The sequence below is a fragment of the Saccopteryx bilineata genome, chromosome 12 (assembly GCF_036850765.1).
Source record: "Saccopteryx bilineata isolate mSacBil1 chromosome 12, mSacBil1_pri_phased_curated, whole genome shotgun sequence".
NCBI lineage: Eukaryota > Metazoa > Chordata > Mammalia > Chiroptera > Emballonuridae > Saccopteryx > Saccopteryx bilineata.
This window is the reverse complement of record NC_089501.1, coordinates 38,523,963-38,546,756: the sequence shown is the minus strand read 5'-3', so window position 1 is coordinate 38,546,756 and position 22,794 is coordinate 38,523,963. Positions and strand designations below refer to the sequence as shown.

At 43.8% G+C, this 22,794-nt stretch overlaps 1 protein-coding gene across 5 annotated transcripts in view; it reads right to left on the bottom strand.

The window, feature by feature from the left end:
- PHACTR2 (phosphatase and actin regulator 2) overlaps nt 1-22,794 on the bottom strand; it is a 247,584-nt gene that overhangs the window by 83,001 nt on the left and 141,789 nt on the right. For all 5 annotated transcript variants that reach the window (XM_066248270.1, XM_066248269.1, XM_066248274.1 and 2 more), the window contains exon 2: nt 5,055-5,222. In XM_066248270.1, coding sequence (XP_066104367.1) covers nt 5,055-5,222 — 168 coding nt within the window. The remainder of the gene's footprint in view (nt 1-5,054; nt 5,223-22,794) is intronic.

Sequence of the window (22,794 nt, the reverse complement as noted above, 5' to 3'; positions counted from 1 at the left end):
CGCGGGGGGATCCCTAATGGTGGGATAAGGATGACCTGTAGGGGGAGCGCCCTGCCTCTTATTTCTGCAAATCCACAACCACCTCTGCTCTCTTCCTTCCTGGACCTTGGGCTGTGTCATTCTAGCAACAGGAGCGACAGCACTGGAGGCCTGGGGGCCGAGGAGGCTACTCCCACAGACCCAGTCTGTGACCCACTCGATACAGTGTCTGTCCTAATTCCTCAGGTGACTTCCTGTCCCAGTTATCAGCTCTATCCCCTAGTTCCTTAAACAAACAAATAAACAAGCATACCAACAAACAAACAAACAAGGATGGGGGCCTATTTGAATCTTTGTTTCTTATACTCGGCCCCGTCTGCCCATGAATACTACTAGGACTTATGTAAAGAACGCCCTGGCTACCAAGGCCTGCCTGCATTTCCCAATCTCACTCCCCTGGACGCTCTGTTATTCTACTCGACCTGGTGGAACAGGTGCCATCTTGCTGGGAGGTACACACCGTTTGACTTGGCTGCCCTGAGACTTGGAAACGTGTTATCTTGCTTACTCTGGGTTCCTGACAACCTGTGTCAGCCTGAACCTTCTCTGTCAGTCTCACCGGCGAGGTCAGGTTCCACCTGTGGGCTTCCTGCCAGAACCCAGCCTCTCCCCGCCTTCTCGCTTTCCATTGTCTTCTACAACGAGTGCACAGCAGAGGGGCTGTCAGCAGTCGCTGAGACAGAGAGCGAGGAGGACAGACAACAGTGATCGAGAGGAAAGGCGGGTGTTAGGGGCCATCTAACTTGGAGGAAATAAATAACTACTTATTTTGAAACTAATCCAATGGGAAGATGATAGGCAAGGAAGAGTCCAAGAACTCCATGGTGCAAAGTCTGGATGGCAAAACAAAGCCACGTCTGCAGCAGGCAGGGCAGCTGGGGTTGGCAAGGGATCTGTTCTGGTTTGGAACACGTTTGTACATAGCGCTTTCTACGCTGTCGTCCTGCACCCTCTGCGCTCATTCACAGCCTTGATCAGCACCTTTGCCCTGTAGAGGGAAAGCTTCCCGAGAGCAGGAACCTCGCCTGCTGACTGGCTGCAGGCTGCCTGGATCTGGCGCAGTGCCTGGCATGAACCCTCTTTACGGTGCTGATGTACGCAGACCCAGACCATGGGAATGGGTTTTGTGTAAACACACGGTCCTCGGGCAGTGCTGCCCGTTAGGCGCTTGGGCAGAAGTGCCTGGGCTTCCGCTGGCACCTGGGTTTAAGAGATGTGGGTCCTGAGAAGAGCGGGCGTGATGAGGAAGGACACACTCGAAGCATGAGAAGGGCTAAGACATGTAGCAAACCCGCCTTGAAGACTTAGGGGAGATGAGAAGGGTCAAAAGAGAGGAAGAAAAGACAAAAATAACCAAGATAATGACACCTTCCATCAATCAAGGAACAACTCATCAGTAAGGGCAAATATCATTGAAATGATGAAAATGAGCGAGTCCTACCAAGTTCATGATCAGGAGGCCTGAAGCCAGTTCCCAGAGCATGGGATGCTAGGGCAACTGCCGTGGGAGGAGGAAGAAAGTGCGGAGAGAAAGTGGCAACAGAGGTACAGGTCGGGTTTTCAGGACATTTGGCCTTGATGGTCGTAGTCTATGCAGAAGTTGAAGGAATGACTAGGTTTCACTAGGTCTTAGCTTTGGGGAGATAAAAAGTATATTTAGAGATCCAGAGAGAAGAATCTTAGTCTACCTCCCATCCCCCATCCCCTCAAATAAAGAACAGGAAGAAATGGTTAGGTACGGGGAAAGCAGACAGGACAGTCTGCTGTCTAGGGACAGGGAAGGGATGGAACCTAGAGGTGAGATGACACCCCCCAAGCAGGGCCCGCTCACTCAGGAAGAGAAAGGGAAGGAAGAGAGGCTCCTGGGAAAGGAAATGGAAACGGGGGTATTCTCCTGCCCCCAGACCAGCTACACCAGAGGGGAAGACAGGTAACTTCTCTGGTTTAAATGTTTGTTTATTGACTGATTTAAGAGAGAGAGAGAGAGAGAGAAACATTGATTTGTTGTTCCACTTATTTATGCATTCCTTGGTTAACTGTTGTATGTGCCCTGACCTGGGATTGAACTTGCAACCTTGGTGTATCAGGATGACACTAACCAACTGAGCTACCCAGCCAGGGCCCAAGTTTTCCACTTTAAAGCAAGGCTGAAGAACTGAAAGTCGGGGCCCAGGCCCAGCCTGCCTTATAGCACAAGACAACCTTCCAAAATATACCCAACCAGCATCAGAGCAGGCAGGACAGGACCCTCCTTTCCTCTTCCCACCACAGTGAACGCGATCACAGCGGCATGAATAAATCAGCACCGCATCCTGTCCACTACCGACTGAAAACTACAGCAGAAGCCCAGACTAGGAAAAGCGGTATTAATCACTGCATATTGGAACACAGAGAGATTCATGTCCTGCTGAGTGTAAAGCCAGAAGTTTAAGAGAAGGTAAAACCCAGAAAAGTTACTTTTCTTGGAAGGAAGGCCTCTCTCCTTTCAGATGCCAGGATATTGTGGGTGTTGCCTAAGGTGTGCTTTATACTAGTTTGCCAGACAGCACATGACCTTGGTCCTATCCAAACAGCCAGATTTCCCCGTTTCTGCGGTAATTTATTCAAAGAAGAAAACATCTTTTTCTTGGTTATTTCCAACCACATCGATTTTCCTCCAAATGTGACATCTTTCCTCGATGTGAAAAAAAGAAAACCGCGATGTACCATTTTGTGCTACCCTTTAGTTCAGGCTGTTCTTCTGCATTCCACGAGGCTCAGTAGGAACTTAAGCCTTAAAATAGACATACATTTAAGAGTGATGATAAAATACTTGAGAATGGGACATTTGATAACATCCTATAAAATTCAAGTAAAACGTGAGTAATAATGTGGGTTTAAAAAGAAATCACGCTAGAATATGCAGGAGGCAAATTCACAAAGACTTGCTCACATATTTATGTGGCTTGTTTTTATTCTGTCACAATTTTGATGTAATAAAGCCAATGAAGCATCTAATAACTTTTTCAGGTTTTTAATGCAAGTTTGGTAGTCTAGGAACCAGGGATATAGTATCCAGCAAGAACTTCATGGAGCAAAATTTACATAAAATCCTGTGTAATTCTGTAACGGAAAAAGAGACCTCAGAGATGGCTAGGTTTTCCTCAGTCAATATGGGACAACATAAAATAACACTGAAGCTGTTTAAAATCACTCTTCTTGAATATTCAGAGCTGGTGGAAACATGTTATAGCTTCCTCGTGGTTAAAATAATGAGAGAGAGGTGAAAAGAAGAAGAGGCATTTCTTTATAGCTGTCTTTCTTACTTTAGGGAGAGAGAGAAGATTATCAGCCCAGATTCAGGTCAAGAAGAAAGATGATTAAAGAGACTTCCATTCTCTCTTCTCAGCATCTCCTTAACACTACTGTACCACCTTGGGTAGCCATGGTAACAAGAAGAGCCAGAATCTCCCAATGCTCACGGAACCATGAGAAGAGGTACTTAAGAAGGTCACCATGGTCCCCTTCACAACTGAAGAGCAAGGGAGAGAACAAGGTGCCCCGTCAAGGGCCTGAAGGACTCGAGGACTGACAAGAGAATTTGAATTGACAGCACCTTAAAATTCAACTCATTCAGCTCTGATCGGACTTGCTCGAGGTCATGGCACCTTGGTGGCAAGGACACTACTACCGTACAACCCAGAGGTCATCACTCAGCACAGCACTCTGTCCACCACTTCCTACTGTCTCTTAATCCAAGAAGCCCATTAGGTACTAAAACCGATTCAATAACCAAGCTATCATTTCCCTCTAAGCAAAGTCTCTTTTTGGTTTCAATGTTTTTATTAAGGAAATTTTTCCAATTTCCTTAATAAAAGAGATGAGAATAACAAACCCAGAGTATCATTCACTCAGCTTCAGCAATTACCAACTTGTAGCCAATCTTCTCTCATCTATCCTTACCCCTTTTCCAGGATTATTTTGAAACAAATCCAACATATAGTATCATAACTTATTTAAAAATAGTAAGACACTTGAAGGCTACTAATACATGGGAGGCCATTTTCCTTAGGAAACTTTGGGGTCCCTACTCCCTACCCTACCCTTGGGCTACTTGTGGTATTCTTATTTATCTTATTTCACAGCGCTAGAACTAAAGGCCAGCTTTTACCTTGGTAAGATGTGCTCTGTGACTCTGTACACAGTGACAATATTAGACTGTGGTGCAATGAGGAATTTTGATGAAGTGACTGTTTTGGACTATAAGCATGGAAAAAGCTAAACTTTATATTAACAAAATACCACTGATACTGGACACTTGTTTAAGTTGGGCTCAATGCTGGCCTGAGACTTCAAGCCAACTTCCTCCACGAGTCCATAGGAAAAGCACTAAATGATATAATTCTTAAGTTTAACAAAGTATTTAATGTTAAAATAAAATAGCAATAAAATGTTTTCACACCAAGGGGGTTATGACTCACGTAAGACAAAAACCAGCCTTAAAAACATAATAGAAATTTAAAACTAAACAGTAAATATAACAATATTTTTCTTTTATACAGACATTCAAATTTTGCCCACTGAACAAATACATTCAAGAAAAGACATTAAAATATTTTAAGCTAACAGATAGGATTATGCTTCTGGAACAAACGAACGAACTAACTAACTATATATATATATATATATATATATATATATATATATGAGTGTGTGTGTGTGCAAATGGATAATTGAACTACAGTGTTAGCAAATAACATTTGCACTTCTAATTTTCCACTTATCTCTCCCTCCCTACACACCAGTTTTTATAAATTTACAAGTATATATATTTACAAAACTATCTTAGAAAGCCAAAATGAATAGTAAAAGAAGGCAAATCAGAATTCTAAGTAGCTGCATCCTGAAATGCAGTTTCATTTTAAATTTGGACTTTTTTTGCAGAAAAGTAATCTTGCAAGCCACGATTTTTCTTTTTACCTTTTGATGAATTTAATGATTTATTTTCTCTTCTAACAAAGATAGGATATTCATACCTGCTGAGGTTTCTCTAAATTTGTCACTGGTCTTCTTTTTCCTCCATTTCCAAGGCTTAAAGATTTTACCAATGGTGGAGAGTTTCCCTTTCCTCTTGAAGGGCGGTGTTTGGGGACCTGCCGCAGGGCCATCCGAGTTAGCTACAGACGCTTTGTCCAGGCCGTCAACTGTATGAGAAAAGAAAAAGGAAAGCTCTACTACCGGCTTCAAACAACATCATCTATTTCTTCCCGCACTGTTAATAGCAAGCAAAGGTGCCCACTTGAACTGGAATCTCAAGTCAAGTTTATTTTGTCCATTTCCTGTTAGAACTCTTTGATATCAATCAGTATAAATGAATCAGAAATTACAGTCCCCTTAGATAACCATTTTGTGTTAACAGAGAAGAGGCAAGAGGCTTACTTCATAGGAAGCGAAACACAAATACGGTTCTTTGAAACGGCTCAATCTATGTGTAACAACTACATCAGTATTTGTGCAGAAATAAGAGCATTCTAAGAATTTCTGAAATAGGCTGTTCCCCCACAGGCTAGTTTGGCATTCTCAGTAATGAATATAATCATGGTTTCTTCTTCAAAATTAAAATTTAGTGCCAAGAAGTTAAATTCTAATTTTCACAACACTAAAACTATCTTTTGCTTCTATTACAAAGAAGTTTTTGGTGTCAAACAAACGATAGCTATCACTACCAACAAGAACTATGTGGAAAACGTGGGTACTGTATGTGACAGCACTATCTTCACGTGCCTTAGTCGTGTCATCACTCAGAAGGAAAGCATAAAATGTCATCCTGCACTATGTTCAAAACAAAAGGAAGACAGTGAGGACTTAAACTACCCCAACTATCAAATTTTAATGGCAAAACACTGGAAGCAGCCCTGTTAGATAAACTACAGTCTTACTTCTGCAGTGAAACAGCACTTAGCAATTTTTAAGAAGAGAGCAATTTATACATGAACAACATGAATGCATCTCAAAAAGGTGCTGGAAGAAAAGCAACATGCAAAAAAGTGTGGTTCTATTTATAGGAAGTTCTAAAAGAAACAAAATTAATTTATGGCCAAAATAAACCTGGCTCTGGCTGGTGGCCCAGTGGACAGTGTGTCATCCCGGCACATGGAAGTCGTGGTTTGATACCCAGTCAGGGCACATGCAAAAAGCAATCAATGAGTGTACAATGAAATGGAACGAGTTGATGCTTCTCTCTCTCTCTCTCAAATCAAATGCAATATTTTTTAAAGAAGAAGAAAGAGAAGCAGAACAGTAATTGCTGCTTAGGAATAAGATGGTGGTAAAAATTGAGAAGAAGCCTGACCAGGCGGTGGTGCAGTGGATAGAGCGTTGGACTGGGATGTGGAAGGACCCAGGTTCGAGACCCCGAGGTCGCCAGCTTGAGCGCGGGCTCATCTGGCTTGAGCAAAAGCTCACCAGTTTGGACCCAGGGTCACTGGCTCCAGTAAGGGGTTACTCCGTCTGCTGAAGGCCCACGGTCAAGGCACATATGAGAAAGCAATCAATGAACAACTAAGAAGTCGCAACACGCAATGAAAAACTAATGATTGATGCTTCTCATCTCTCTGTTCCTGTCTGTCTGTCCCTGTCTATCCCTCTCTCTGACTCTCTCTCTGTCTCTGTAAAAAAAAAAAAAAATTAAGAAGAGTGAACTTTTTGGGGTGATAGAAATAATCTCAATAAAGGACGGATATATACAAAACCCATCAAATAGTAATTATGATATTGTAAACTTTACTTCATTTAAAATTTGCCCTCAAAAACCCAGAAGCAGTGAAATCCAATTAACAGTATTCACCCTGATGTATTTAGGGGTGAAGTGTACTGATATCTAAAAACAATGCATGGATGGATAGAACGGACAGATAAATATAGGATGGGGTAAAAGTAGGTTTATAGTTATTAATATGCAAAACAGTTTGTTCTTGTATTGTTGTTTACTGATTACTGTATTACTTTTTTTTTTTTTGGTATTTTTCTGAAGCTGGAAACGGGGAGAGACAGTCAGACAGACTCCCGCATGCGCCCGACCGGGATCCACCTGCACGCCCACCAGGGGCGACGCTCTGCCCACCAGGGGGCGATGCTCTGCCGCGACCAGAGCCACTCTAGCGCCTGGGGCAGAGGCCAAGGAGCCATCCCCAGCACCTGGGCCATCTTTGCTCCAATGGAGCCTTGGCTGCGGGAAGGGAAGAGAGAGACAGAGAGGAAGGAGGAGGGGGGGTGGAGAGGCAAATGGGCGCTTCTCCTGTGTGCCCTGGCCGGGAATTGAACCCGGGTCCCCCGCACGCCAGGCCGACGCTCTACCGCTGAGCCAACTGGCCAGGGCCTGTATTACTTTCCATATGAACAACTGCAAGCTTACTTTTGTCCCATCCTGTACAAAATAAAATTAAATAGAGCAAAATGTGAAGTGTTGAATTTAGGTGGTGGATATGTGGTGGTTAACTGTATAATTGTTCAAATTTTCCCTAATAAAATATTGGGAAAAACAGAACAAAACAAAAATGGAATGGCAAAGATTTCTGCTTGCAGGAAGATGATGGAGCAGACTTATTTTTTCCTATTCCTCCTGCTCAATACAACTAAAAAGTCCTAGGTGTTACATATAAATCCAAGATAAGAAGACTCTGCAAGGTAAAAAGAAAAGAGACCAGCCTGGGACCTCAAGGTCTGTGAAACAATGTGGAGGTAAGATCTCTGGGTTTTATTTTTGTCTCATCTATGTCAGACTTGTAGTTGAAGCAGTTGCCAACATGGGAACGCCAATGGTCACAGACCAAAAAACCTCAACAAAAGCCAAAGGAGTGGGAAAGGAAGAGCCCAGCCAATCTCCACAGAAGAAACTAGGATCATCCATGCTAGCAAGGGCTGAGTGGAGAGACTAGACCTCCACCCACATGAACCTCTGCCAAGGAGCTCCAACACCCAGAGTGAGGTCAGAGAAGAACAAGGGAAGCCAGGATCTCTGTGCCCCCCCCCCCCCGGCCCAGCCCGGCCAACAAGGAAGCATCCTGTATAGCAGGGGTCCCCAAACTATGGCCCGCGGGCTGCATGCGGCCCCCTGAGGCCATTTATCCGGCTCCCACCGCACTTCCAGAAGAGGCACCTCTTTCATTGGTGGTCAGTGAGAGGAGCATAGTTCCCATTGAAATACTGGTCAGTTTGTTGATTTAAATTTACTTGTTCTTTATTTTAAATATTGTATTGTTCCTGTTTTGTTTTTTTACTTTAAAATAAGATCTGTGCAGTGTGCACAGGGATTTGTTCATAGTTTTTTTTATAGTCCGGCCCTCCAACAGTCTGAGGGACAGTGAACTGGCCCCCTGTGTAAAAAGTTTGGGGACCCCTGCTGTATAATGTCAGTAGAGATCGTGTGAAAGCTTGGACTTCCAACTGTACCTGGCAGTAATGAGGTGTCTCTCAGGGACTCCCTCTCCCCAATGTTGGGGTGGTAATAAGCCACTGCTTAGTGGGAACAAGACCACTGCCACCCATTGTGGTGCCAGCGGGGACCACAGGGCATCTGAAAATCTCACTGTGCCCAACCGTAACAAGGAGTTACCAGCATTCCCAGTTCCACCACCAGGTATCAACAGAGGACAAGTGAAGAACATGGCTTTTTCCCTCCACCTGGCAGTAATGAGGTAGCATCCCTTGCTTCACTTGCCAGAAGTACATCAGACAAAGCCAGTTAAAACAAAAGTTTCAATAAAATTTAGAGTTTCATCACATAATACAAAGATGTCTAAGTTTCAATCAAAAATTACTTGACATAACAAAAAGCAGAAAAATCTGAAACTGAATAAAAAAAGAAAGACCATCTGTACACGTCAACACCTAAATCCTTATGAGTATTCCTTCCAAACAAGAAAGATAAATTCCATTCTTCCCACTAGTGAATTCTACACTAACTTCAGGTAGAAATACAATCCTTCGGTGCCTGGCTCCTCACCTACTCTCCTTCCCATTTCGGCCATGGTGCCGCAGGCAGAGAGAGAAGTATCACACAGACTGAATTTGAAGCTAAACCAGGGTAAAGAAGTAAAATTCTTATTTACTTCACTGTTATTTCTATCCCTTAAACAAGGGGAAAACCCAGGGAGGAATGAAGTGTATGGTACTTCTTTATTAAGACTTTATGCTGAAGGGCTCAATTTTGAACAGTTCAAACATGTTGTGCAATATAAAAGGGCTGACTATTACAAACATAGGAAGTTAAGTTTCCATCTCAAGTTCACTTCTGTAGCTATAGACACACATCCTAGTTCCTTTTTTTCTCTCAACCCCCATATCCAGTTCCCTGACACTCCATGAAAATTCTGCTTTGGACCTGATCCATTTAAGAATAGCCTATTTTTCTCCTGAAAACAAAAATAAACAAAGAAAAATAAAAATCAAATAATTCCTTAGCTGACAGAAGGCGGCCGATGGGGAGACTGAGTGAGGTAGTTGATGAGTGAAAAATGAAATCCTTAATGCTAAATCCATTGCTGCAGAAGAAATGAACAGCCATGATCATTCCTTATTCATTTGTAATTCTAGACTTGATCTCTTCTCTGGAAACAGCCTGGGCCAGTGTCAATGACCACACCAACACACTCACACATGCCTTTTCCTGATTGAATGAATCCACCTGTAATTTGGCAATTGTTGGGTTATTACAGTAAACCAGACTTGCAATTAGAAACCACGTGTTGGCACAGTTTGCCAAATTGTCATTGTACTTCTTTTGCACCACAGCTACCAAGGGAATGGTTACCTCCTGTGAGTAGTATAAACAGAACATTAACTCTTTTCCCATCTGATGTTTAAAAAGTCAAGAACCTAAAAGGCGTGAAAGAAGCAAACCAGCCTTTATTTCCTTAAAATATTGTTTTTAGGCTATTTGGGTTTTTGTATTTTATTATGCTTACATAAACATTCTCACTGCATTTTAAATTTGTATTGAAGTTTTTGTTTCCATTATAATTCTGCCACTTGCCCCTTTAAAGGCTACAGAACATATGGCCAAGAGAACGCATCAGAACAACACTTAAGGAAGATTTAACTTTAGTTCCTGCATTTATGTGAGGCTTCTCTCTCACCAGACACCATGACTGAGGACATGTGATGGCACACACCTGGGCATACATACAATCTCCAGGCACAAAACCGAGTGGACAACAAGGTCAGAGTACATTGATTCTACGAGCCATCGCAGATGTGACTGAATAATGGTTTCTAAGTAAATCAAATGGTGTCCTTGTCTTCAGTTGTCTAAAGAAGATCCTTATTCGCTTGCTAATAAGCATTTACATTGGGTTTCTCTTCCTTTTGGGGGGGGGGTAAGATGAATGACTAGTGGAAGGGAAGAGAAAAGGAACAGAAAAAAAATGTTTGTCATATTTAATCCATACATGGGAGGCATGGATTAGCCATTCTGAAACTGCCTTACACATATACTCAATGGAGCAAACAAACAATGAATGTTCGGAGACAAGTTTCTCATTCCTGGGAAGAACGGTTACAGATAAGTAAAGGGGGAAACCAGAGTGAGCCATGGTACTGGATTAAAGTTGGACACATTAGCCTGACCTGAGGTGGCACAGTGGATAAAGCGTCGACCTGGAAATGCTGAGGTCACCGGCGGTTCAAAACCCTGGGCTTGCCTGGTCAAGGCACATATGGGAGTTGATGCTTCCAGCTCCTCCCTACCTTCTCTCTCTGTCTCTCTCTCCTCTCTCTCTCCCTCTCTGTCTCTCTCCCTTTCTTTCTCCTCTCTAAAATGAATAAAATTAAAAAAAAAAAAGACTGATGAATAAAGTTGGACACATCACAACAGACTTTTGTTTTCCCAGATAAAGAGATCAGATAGATAGATAGATAGATAGCCAGATAGAGAGACAGAAAGATAGACAGATGTCTGTACATTTGGCTCGGGACACACACGTATGTCTTAGCTGTTTGTTCGGAGGACCGAGAAGCAATGACTGCTCTGTGAGCACGCCCAGCACTCGGGTCTTGGCTTCTAACGGCAACTCTCCAATAAAGGGAATCAGTCTCTTTACAGATACGGCTGCTTCCAGGGCTGGGGCAAGGAGAATACCAGATGAGCATGAAGCATCTTATAGTGCGAGAAAGTAAGCAGGTACTTAAAAAACATACTGATAGGAGTTTCTCAAGGTCACACAGGAGCTAACTGAAAGAGTCCCAAAGGCCAAAGCTGAAGCAATCTGAGTAACATTAAATAAATAATGTATTAGATTAAAATCCAAAGTATAAAATAAATATGCACAAGTCCATACTGTTATAAATATTGAAAAAATAAATAAATAGATGTGGGAGAACAGACAAATCTGTATAGAAGAATTACAAATAATTTATATAAACACTTCCTCCCAAGGAGATGAAGCTTGACTCTCCTCTCCTTAAATGTGGGCTACACATGGTGATTTCTTTCCAAGGAGTATAGTATAAAGAGTAGGGGAGAGAGACTTTACAGTGGAAAAACCTAACAAAACGGCCTGGCCAAGTGTTGATTAACTGCATCAGTAATAAGTCATGATGGCATCTACCTTTGATATAATGTGATAATCATACTTCAAAACTCATAACCCCATAGTAACCGAGAGAGAAACATTACATAAAACCAAATTGAGGGACATGTATAAATTACTAATATACCTCAAAACTGTTCAGGTCATTAAAAACAAGAAAAGTCTGAAAAACTGTCACAAACCAGAAAAAACTAAGAAGACATGATGACTAAATGCAATGTGATATCCTAGATGGGATCCTGGGACAAAAAAAGGACAATTGAGAAAAACCAGTGAAATCCTAATAAACCATATAGTTAATAGTAATGTACCAATGCTCTTTCCTGGGTTGTAACAAATGTATCATATTGATACAAGAAATGAACAATAGGAGAAATTAAGTTGGGAGTAGAGGAGAACTCTGCTATCTTGACAACTTTTCTGCAATTCTAAACCTATTCTTAAATAAAGGTTTAATTTGTTAAAATGTGGCATTAGCTAGCAGAGAGGTCAAATGAGGATTAGGGAGATTTTTAGAGGAGAGGCTATCAGCCTTAGAGAGAATTCAAGGAGTTCTATCTTTTGTCAACAATCAAGATTCCTGCTCAGAGAAGTTTTGGAAAGTAATATGCTTTATAATTGCCCGTTTCTCTGTAAGATTTTCCTTTATTGACACTTTCGGTTCTTAGTATTTTATTACTACAAGAATATTTACAGAGTGGCCCAATGCAAGAACAGAAATCCTATAGCTCATGCTGGTGGGAGAGCCCTGATGAGCAGAACCCAACCCTGAACCCAGTCACTGACCCACTGCGGATTTCATTCTCTCCTAAACATGGAACTTAGTGAGCATTTTATTAGTTGCAGAATTTATTGAGTACTCACTGTGTGCCAGGCACTGTGCTGAGCACTTTACCTGCATTAGCTCGGGCTAATTCTCACAACGGCTCCGAGAGAAACACCATTATTGCTCCCATTGTTGAGATAAGGAAACAAATAATCACAGAGACTAGGTATCCAACGTAGGATCAGCGACAGTATGTGTACGTGTGTGTTTGTTCATATAGAGAAAGAGTAAGAGGATATAGATCGGTTAAATTATATGACGAAGTAAGGAATAAATATCTTCCTAAAGTGACACATCGAGTAGCTGCCAGTGATGGGCCTCTTATCCAGTGCTCTACCATGGTGCTGTGACTCACCCTGGAAGTCTGGGAGATCAGAGATAGGATTCTTGCTTTTACAGAGCTCACAGCATGGGGGTGGGGAACAGCGGGAGGAGGCATGATCGTGATCAATGATGCCAGCCTGCGGGGGAGGCACTGGGATGAAGGCGGAAGTTGAGCAACCCAGAGAGAGTAGTAACTCTGGCTGGGGGGGTCTCAGGAACATTTCACAGGGAGAGCGAGACTTGAACTGGGACCACAGACATGTAGCATTTCTAGTGGAAATCCAGGAGGGGTTGGCCTGCAAGTGAACGGACCAAGGGCGGCTGACCTTTTAAAGTACAGTAATGTCAAGAAAAATGGTCTCATTATCAGAGCACTGTGCTCATAACAGATGGATGATATATATTTATGGGAAAAGATAAAAACAAACTTATAAGGTCATGTATTTGAACATGTGACATGGTTAAATGTGAAAAAAAATTGTAAAGGATTTAGAGAATTTTTAAGTTTCCTATGTAGAAATATATCAACCACTACTTTAAAAATCTGAGAATAATAGAATTTAAGAGTTAGGAATGACCTTAGTTGGTGCAGAAGAAAATTGCTTTTCATCAGCTGATAGTTCCTTTAAAATAATCAACATTGGGCCCTGGCCGGTTGGCTCAGCGGTAGAGCGTCGGCCTAGCGTGCGGAGGACCCAACCCGGCCAGGGCACACAGGAGAAGCGCCCATTTGCTTCTCCACCCCTCCGCAGCGCTTTCCTCTCTGTCTCTCTCTTCCCCTCCCGCAGCCAAGGCTCCATTGGAGCAGAGATGGCCCGGGCGCTGGGCATGGCTCTGTGGCCTCTGCCTCAGGCGCTCGAGTGGCTCTGGTCGCAATATGGCGACGCCCAGGATGGGCAGAGCATCGCCCCCTGGGGGGCAGAGCACCGCCCCTGGTGGGCGTGCCGGGTGGATCCTGGTCGGGCGCATGCGAGAGTCTGTCTGACTGTCTCTCCCTGTTTCCAGCTTCAGAAAAATGAAAAAAAAAAAAAAAATTATCAACATTGGCCCTGGCCGGTTGGCTCAGTGGTGGAGCGTCGGCCTGGCGTGCAGAGGTCCCTGGTTTGATTCCCGGTCAGGGCACACAGGAGAGGCGCCCATCTGCTTCTCCACCCCTCCCCCTCTCCTTCCTCTCTGTCTCTCTCTTCCCCTCCCGCAGCCGAGGCTCCATTGGAGCAAAAGATGGCCCGGGCGCTGGGGATGGCTCCTTGGCCTCTGTCCCAGGCGCTAGAGTGGCTCTGGTTGCAACAGAGCTACACCCCGGAGGGGCAGAGCATCGCCCCCTGGTGGGAAGAGCATCGCCCCCTGGTGGGTGTGCCGGGTGGATCCCGGTCGGGCGCATGCGGGAGTCTATCTGACTGTCTCCATTTCCAGCTTCAGAAAAATACAAAAAAAAAATAAAAAAAAAATCAACATTAAGGTAATAGGTATAGCTAAAAATGGTTTTTAAATTATTTAACCATAATCTTTTTAAAATCCAAGAGTAAAAAGAACATAATGTAAACAAGAACTTAAATTTAAAGAAAAAGAACAGAATACAAAAAGTGTTGCTATAACAGAGATAAATGAAGGAATTTTAGTCCCCTCAGAAGAAGACTGCTCTTATAACTGGCCTCCAAATTTGCCAACTTCCGTTCCTCTGCCACTTGAAAGTTAAAACTATAAAAGTTCTCTAAAGGGACTTGGGATAAGATCAGTACTTCCCATTGTCATTAAAATTAATAATATGGAGCTTTTTCAAAATAAACTCTGAGGTAAAACATACGTACACAAAGGAAACGGCATTAGTGCATGCCGTCACCGTCTAGATTCCAGTCAAGTTCACTCCCAGCCCCACAGCTTCCCTGTTCTTCTTCCCAGTCGGTGCCCACCCTCTCCCATCCACTCCCCGTTACAACTTCCATCAACACTGATGTGCTTTATGTGTTCCTGAACTTCAGCCTAGTGCGGTCATACCGCAATTCCTTTACGTCTGCCTTCTCTCACTGAACATCGCGTCCGTGAGATTCATCTAAATGCATGAGCATTTCAAAGCGAAGCTACCTAGTTACAAAATGAGGAATATGCTACCTTAGCTAGAACTTCAGTGACAGAGCTTTATAAACATGGCATTGGTGAGCTTTACAGACAAGTCTTCTTTTTAGAAAGGCTATCACTACCACGTTCTTTACCTGGAAAATGTAAAATAATACTCCTTGCCCTTACTAGGTTTCTGGGAGAGCTAATCTACCTTTCCACTATCTTTTGAGATTGCCCTGAAGCTGTGCTAAATTAGAAGCAAGATTAAAAGTCGAAATGTTTATTTTCTGTAAATAGTGACAACATTATGTTTGCTCTTACTCTGCACAATAGAGCAGGCAGCAGTCTGAGCAACGCAATCCACAGATACGTTAAGTATAATGTTATCATTTATAGGAACAACAATCATGTTTAACAGCTCTACATTATCATATATATAATATATATATAATATATATATATAAGCCTTATATCTAAGGAAACTAAGACCTAAGAAGGCTATTTGGCTTCCCAAATCATTAACTCGAGGCACATAATCTAGGTCATCTGATTTGACCAAGGTTCCCCTCCCCCCCATCTATGAGGCTATCCTCATTGGAATATGTTAGCTGAATTCCTGCTGAACCAGCAGTACCTCCTTGTAACTCTAGAACAGCAAGTATGACTGCTGGTAGAACAAAAAGCAAAGAAGACATTGCACAATCAGGAGAGGCAATAAGTCTCAGTTAACGTTCTGGATTTTGACCATCCAATTGGGATGGTTAACTGTTATCCAAGAAGAGACGTGAGTCCAAGACCCAACTCTACTACTTTACTAGCCCTGTGACCTTGAGCAAGGAGCCTGATATTTCATTATTGAAATTAGAAGCATAAGTTAAATGATCTTAGGCTCCTTGCCAACTTTTAAAATTCTGTGATTCTCATACAGTTTTGTGCTGAGTATATCAGTCTTATAGATCATATTCAGACCTATTCTAAGTGCTTTATGAATACTGTCTCATTAATTGTCACCAGAACCCTATAAAGTAAGTGGTACTAGTATTTTCATTTTATAATTGGAAAAGTTGAAGCCCAGAGAGACCAAGCAACTTGCCCAAGATCATAAATGGTAAATGGGATTTAAACTCAACAGTTTGCCTCCAGAGTGTCCATTGTACAAAATGGGTAAGAGAGTCATGGGCAGGAATAGGGTTCTACTTTAAGAGAAGGCAAGACATAACCCCTAATGAATAACAACTTAATTCCACCCCCAAGCACTTCCTTGCATTAATCCAAGAGCTGGGGCCAGTACTGTTTTGCTCCCTAAAACTAAGCCCAGTGTCATCACAGTCAAGTTCATGTTGAATGCAGGCAGAGCGCATGCTTCACTTACATTGACTATAGTCATTTGATTGCACAGAATCCTTATTTACTGTAGTATTAATTTTAGACATTTGATACCATCAGTTTCTTAACTTGTTTTTCTAATGGAGGCAGCCATTATTTTTAAACTCCCAAAGGGAAAAGCCACTAAAGACTTCCATCTGCCTGCAAGCCCACACGGAGAATTTCGGAGTTTCAACTTCGGGCTGACAGGCCTCAGCATGAGGCATGTTTGTGCAGCTGTGTGACATCCTGACGCACTGACATAGACAACAACCCCTAGACTCGCGATGGGATATCTAACTGATTAAATAATGCTCCTCATATCTGGGGTTTAAAGAAACTCTGAGTGGGAAAAGGGTCACTTTGCAAATGGGAAATCAATTTTACTGCAAACAAAGGCATCTTGAGATTTGAATATCATTGTTACTACTATAAACAAAGGGTTCCATGAACAGATATGATGACCATGCATAAGAATATTAAGAAGTCTGCTACAGAGATGAACAATAAGAGAGAAGCCAACCAACTTTCTTCCTTTCTTCCTTTCCTGAGCCATCTACAACTCCAAGAGCCTACAGTGGGGAGCTGGTCTTGGTGTGTGCAGGGAGCACCATGTTTGTGAAAAGGAAGAAACAGTGCACATACCTCCAGTGGACAACTACCAAGTGAGAGGCAATTTCACCTCCCCCGTTAGTACAATGGCCATTCACTCGGTTTATTCTGAGTTTGCACAGGGGGGCTGATATTTAGGGGAGATGCTAGCAGACCTTATATATTAAATTGTAAAATAGAATCAAATGCAATTTTATGACTTTTTTTGTTCATTGATTTTAGACAGAGAGGAAGAGAGAGAGAGAGAGAGAGAGAGAGAGAGAGAGAGAGAGAAAGGGGGGGGAGAAACACCTGTTTGTTTTTCTACCTGTCCATGCATTCATTGGTGGATTCCTGTATGTACCCGCAACCCTGGTGTATTGGGATGACGCTCTAACTGAGCTACTTGGCCAGGACTTTCAATTTCATGACATTTAACTAAGAAGCTAAATTTTACTTCAAACAAAATTACTAAAATTTTCCCATAAACAATGAATGGCACAGAAGTATTATTAAAATAACACATTAAATCTGACCGATATCTTCAGGTCAATAGGCTGGTGGATAAATAAGAGCCCCGAGAATCCACATTTAGTATGACTAACCCTGTCTCTAGTCCAACAGTCCCCCTGGCAGTCACACCACGGTCCCAACGCTGGTGTCTGGGAAGAGACGGGTGCCCCTGGCAGTCACACCACGGTCCCAACGCTGGTATCCGGGAAGAGACGGGTGCCCCTGGCAGTCACACCACGGTCCCATCGCTGGAGTCCGGGAAGAGACGGGTGCCCCTGGCAGTCACACCACGGTCCCAACGCTGGTATCCGGGAAGAGACGGGTGCCCCTGGCAGTCACACCACGGTCCCAACGCTGGTGTCCGGGAAGAGACGGGTGCCCCTGGCAGTCATACCACGGTCCCATCGCTGGTGTCCGGGAAGAGACGGGTGCCCCTGGCAGTCACACCACGGTCCCAACGCTGGTATCCGGGAAGAGACGGGTGCCCCTGGCAGTCACACCACGGTCCCAACGCTGGTATCCGGGAAGAGACGGGTGCCCCTGGCAGTCATACCACGGTCCCATCGCTGGTGTCCGGGAAGAGACGGGTGCCCCTGGCAGTCACACCACGGTCCCATCGCTGGTATCCGGGAAGAGACGGGTGCCCCTGGCAGTCACACCACGGTCCCATCGCTGGTGTCCGGGAAGAGACGGGTGCCCCTGGCAGTCACACCACGGTCCCAACGCTGGTATCCGGGAAGAGACGGGTGCCCCTGGCAGTCACACCACGGTCCCATCGCTGGTATCCGGGAAGAGACGGGTGCCCCTGGCAGTCACACCACGGTCCCAACGCTGGTATCCGGGAAGAGACGGGTGCCCCTGGCAGTCACACCACGGTCCCAACGCTGGTGTCCGGGAAGAGACGGGTGCCCCTGGCAGTCACACCACGGTCCCAACGCTGGTATCCGGGAAGAGACGGGTGCCCCTGGCAGTCACACCACGGTCCCAACGCTGGTATCCGGGAAGAGACGGGTGCCCCTGGCAGTCACACCACGGTCCCATCGCTGGTATCCGGGAAGAGACGGGTGCCCCTGGCAGTCACACCACGGTCCCAAAGCTGGTATCCGGGAAGAGACGGGTGCCCCTGGCAGTCACACCACGGTCCCAACGCTGGTATCCGGGAAGAGACGGGTGCCCCTGGCAGTCACACCACGGTCCCAACGCTGGTATCCGGGAAGAGACGGGTGCCCCTGGCAGTCACACCACGGTCCCATCGCTGGTGTCCGGGAAGAGACGGGTGCCCCTGGCAATCACACCACGGTCCCAACGCTGGTATCCGGGAAGAGACGGGTGCCCCTGGCAGTCACACCACGGTCCCAACGCTGGTATCCGGGAAGAGATGGGTGGCCACATGTAGAATTCTGGGCTCTCCTCCCCAGGCAGAAATAAGAACTTTTTATATACTGGGAGGCAGGATTCTGGGAGAATTTATGTTAATCAGGCGTAAAGAGTCCCTAAGGCACCCATATTTATCTCCTTGTCATTCAGGTGAGAGGTAACTGTGACAGTTCAGCCATTTGAACTTGGATGGGAGCAGTGAAAATGGATGGGAAAGAACGAATGCACTTAAAGGAAGTTGAGGAAGCAGTAAGGAAACAGCCCGATTATTGAGAGAAGTCACAGAGAACACCATAGCCTGAACCTCCAGAAGATGTGTTGGGATGTCAAGATGAGAAGATGGCGAGAAGAAAAGACCTATGAATGGCTTGTGTTCAGGCACCATGAACTTCAGGCGTTGGCAGGACATTCAGGGGAAGATGTTCAGCAGTCAGAAATACACTACTGGCACACTAGTAAGAAGCTGGTGTTGAAGCTACTTGAGATAGTCATCCAAACAAAAGCCGCAGTTAGAGACCAGAGGTAAGCTCTCAGGGAATGAGTGTATTTAAGAGGCAGCAGGCTTTACACAATAAAGAACTCTGGACTTCTTTTGTATTCAGAATCATCAAACACAGGAAAGTGCTTTATTTACTTGTTTTATTTATTTTATTTTAAAATTTTATTTTATTTTTTGTGGCAGAGACAGAGAGAGTCAGAGATTGGGACATACAGGGACAGAGACAGCTAGACAGGAAGGGAGAGAGATGAGAAACATCAATTCTTCGTTGCAGTTCCTGAGTTGTTCATTGATTGATTTCTCATACTTGCCTTGACCGGGAGGCTACCGCAGACCGAGTGACCTCTTGCTCAAGCCAGCGACCTCGGGCTCAAGCTGGTGAGGCTTGCTCAAACCAGATGAGTCCGCACTCATGCTGGCGACCTCAGGATTTCGAACCCGGGTCCTCCACATCCCAGTTTGATGCTCTATCCACTGTGCCATCACCTGGTCAGGCTATTTACCTGTTTTAAATTCAAAGTGTAGGAGACACCTAGGATGTTTATGGGCTGACGGAAAGGGGCCTGGAGGGAGAGACTGAGGGAAGATGCGGCAGAGATTGAATTCCCTCAGGACAACACTGAGGCCGGACATCTGGTGATGATGGGGAATGAGCAGGAAGTCAGGACGTGGGGACAGCAGCAAAGAGATGTAAGGACAAACTCAGCAGGACACTCGGCTCGTACTTTGAATGAGAAGACACACAAAGCTGGATGCAAAATGGCAGGAACGGATGAAACAGTGAGCCATGATGGAGAACAGAGCTTCCAGGGTACAGTGACTAGGAAAGGACGACTGAGAAGAGGTGGGTTTCATACAACATGAGGCAGAAAGTAAGAAGTCCAAATCACTGAAGATGTAGGAAAAACCTGCTTACTGTGAAATGCAGTCATTCATTCATTCATTCCTAATTCATTCATTCATTCATTCATTGAGCAACTATTATAAACAAGGTAATTCACTGGGGCTATAACAGTGAGCAAAACTGGACTGGACCTCTGCACTGAGGAGGCTTCCGGCCTATGAGGGAGGCCGACGTGACCATCCAGGCAACCATCCTTTCCACTACAGAAATACGGTGTCAGGAGAGCACAGGGCACGTGGGTGACGGAAGGGACTCACACTGTGACCACTGAGCATTATTAGTTCTAGTGACAGGCACGGCATAAAATGCTCTCCAAGTTCTGAGGTAAACTTCAAAGTAAAATTTTTGAGAGTCAGAAACAGTCTACTTTCCTAACGCTGCCTAAGAGGTGGAAATATCCTGTCCAAAGTAAGCAGGAAAACATTTTAAAAATCACCAAAAAGCAAGGGATTAACATTGCTTCGTTTACTCAGCTAACGAGAGAGAGAAACAATCTCACTAGTCGCTGTCTTAAAAATTAATTTTATACTCATGATGCCTTTAGGGTTGGTTTTGATTTTTTTTTTTTCCTCCAATACATTCACTGAGGATTTCCCACTTACAAGATGTTCTATTTTGGTTTTGTTCTTTCCAGTGACATATGTGTGAAGCAAACATTGCAGAGAACGCGTTGTACCAGCAGGACTTGGGTCTAATACCACACAGAAAACCTCGAAATTCAATTAGGCCGTCAAGCCAACCAGCTTATTCTAAAATTCTTTTCTGATATAATTCTTATTAAGATTTTCAATACTGGCCTGAAGGAATGTTGAATACAGACGAGAATGAAGAACAAAAGCCCACAGCTGAACTTTGGAAGTAGCTAGTTGCAGTGCACGGATTTTTCCAGAAGCCATAAAAATAAATTGTTGTCATTAGTGAGTACGGAAAAACAATTGCTTCTTCGAGGAGCAGGGATAGCCAGAAAAAGTAACAGCCCTCTCTCCTAGATCAGGAGTCCCAGGAGCACAGGGACCAAAAGGGATTGGTTCCCAGTGGGTGGTGTCCCCAACCTGTACCTAGGCCACAGAAGGTACTTAGATAAATATTTACAAAATGAATAACTGAATCACGGACAAATGTTTGGCAATAATAGACGAGGCCTTGCTTAACTAGGCTACGATTTATTTTAGCTCAAGAGTTTTCACACAGAGGAAATTGTTTCCAACAGTGTCTTCCTGTAGAATTCCAAATATTTGGAAAGATAACATAACAAACACTAAAGTTTAAAATTGAGAAAATATCAAAGCCAGCAGGAAGGATGATTAACACTCCCAAGAATGGTACAGACATTTTGGCCAAATTTCTCAGGTGAACAAAGATTTAAATGCTGCTTATTATTAAGTTTTAAAACGATAATCAATCAAAGACAAATAACTGAAAAACAAGTGGAATAATTTACATGTGAAATAATCTTTTAAGAACTTTTCATTTTCACCCAGTGATGAGTGGTGAAAATTAATTGTTTCAAGAGCTTCCCTTCGACAGACACCACACTGACACTCCCGTCTCCCTTCCCTGAACATTGAAAACACATTAGGCATCTCAGATTTTCTTCAGCATTCACCTCTTCTTCTTAACGGGGGAAGTCAGAAAGGCAATTTAGTTTCATGGTAAAGAGACTGGGAAAGGCAAAGTCACTAAATTGGAACTTAATTCAAATAGCTTTTTGCTTTTCCCCCCCATGTTTTTCAGGTATTACACACGGGAATTTGAATCTCTCAGAAAACTATGGAACCATGTAGAAAACTACCAAAAAATAACATATTTTTAACCTAAAATCAAAGTCTCTCATAGTATATAACATTATTGTGGACGCTTAGCTTCGTATTGATACTTTGGAGCTCTGATTTACTGAACATATCAGAAACTGGTAGAATTATCAGGCCCTTGGCATAGTAGCCCAGTGTTGTGGTGGCAAATATCTGACTAGAAAAAGAGCATAACATGCTCAGTTACTAGGAATCAGGAAGACTGGCACCCAGCAGCAATTTTTTGTTCCAGTCTAAACAGAAAACAGCACCTCACCTGTCTCAACTTTCAAATGGGAATAGACTCTCCTGGTATACCAGTTATCTTAAGAGAGGCAAACAAATGGGGAGATGACTGGCATTTATGTTGCTCAATATTCAACCTTCCAGAGAGGAAAATGTTTTAATTCTTTAGCTTTTTCGGCACCCTGGGAACATTCTGTGCATTCTTTAAAAAGGAAAGAAAGAAAGAAAGAAAGAAAGAAAGAAAGAAAGAAAGAAAGAAAGAAAGAAGGAAGGAAGGAAGGAAGGAAGGAAGGAAGGAAGGAAGGAAGGAAGGAAGGGAAAGGAAAGAAAGGAAAGAAAGGAAAGAAAGGAAGAAAGGAAGAAAGAAAGAAAGAATCAAGTCATTTTAAGCGTAAACACCGAACTGTGAGTACTAGAGGGGAAAAACACAGGCTTTGGGGCTGGAAGAACTTGAATTGAATAATCTCTTCCTCCACATCCTAGCTGCTAAACAGACCTGGGTAAATCATTCAATCTTCAGAGCCTGTCTGTCCCGCACACAATGGGATAATGCAGTGTAGCACTGGGGCGGCGGCCAGGCTCAGCAGATAACACGGAAAGAGCCACAGGGCCCCAGCAGATATTCAGGAGGGGTCAACTCCTCCCACCACTTCCGCTCTTCCTCCCCACCCAGGCGAGTGGAAAGGATGCCATTA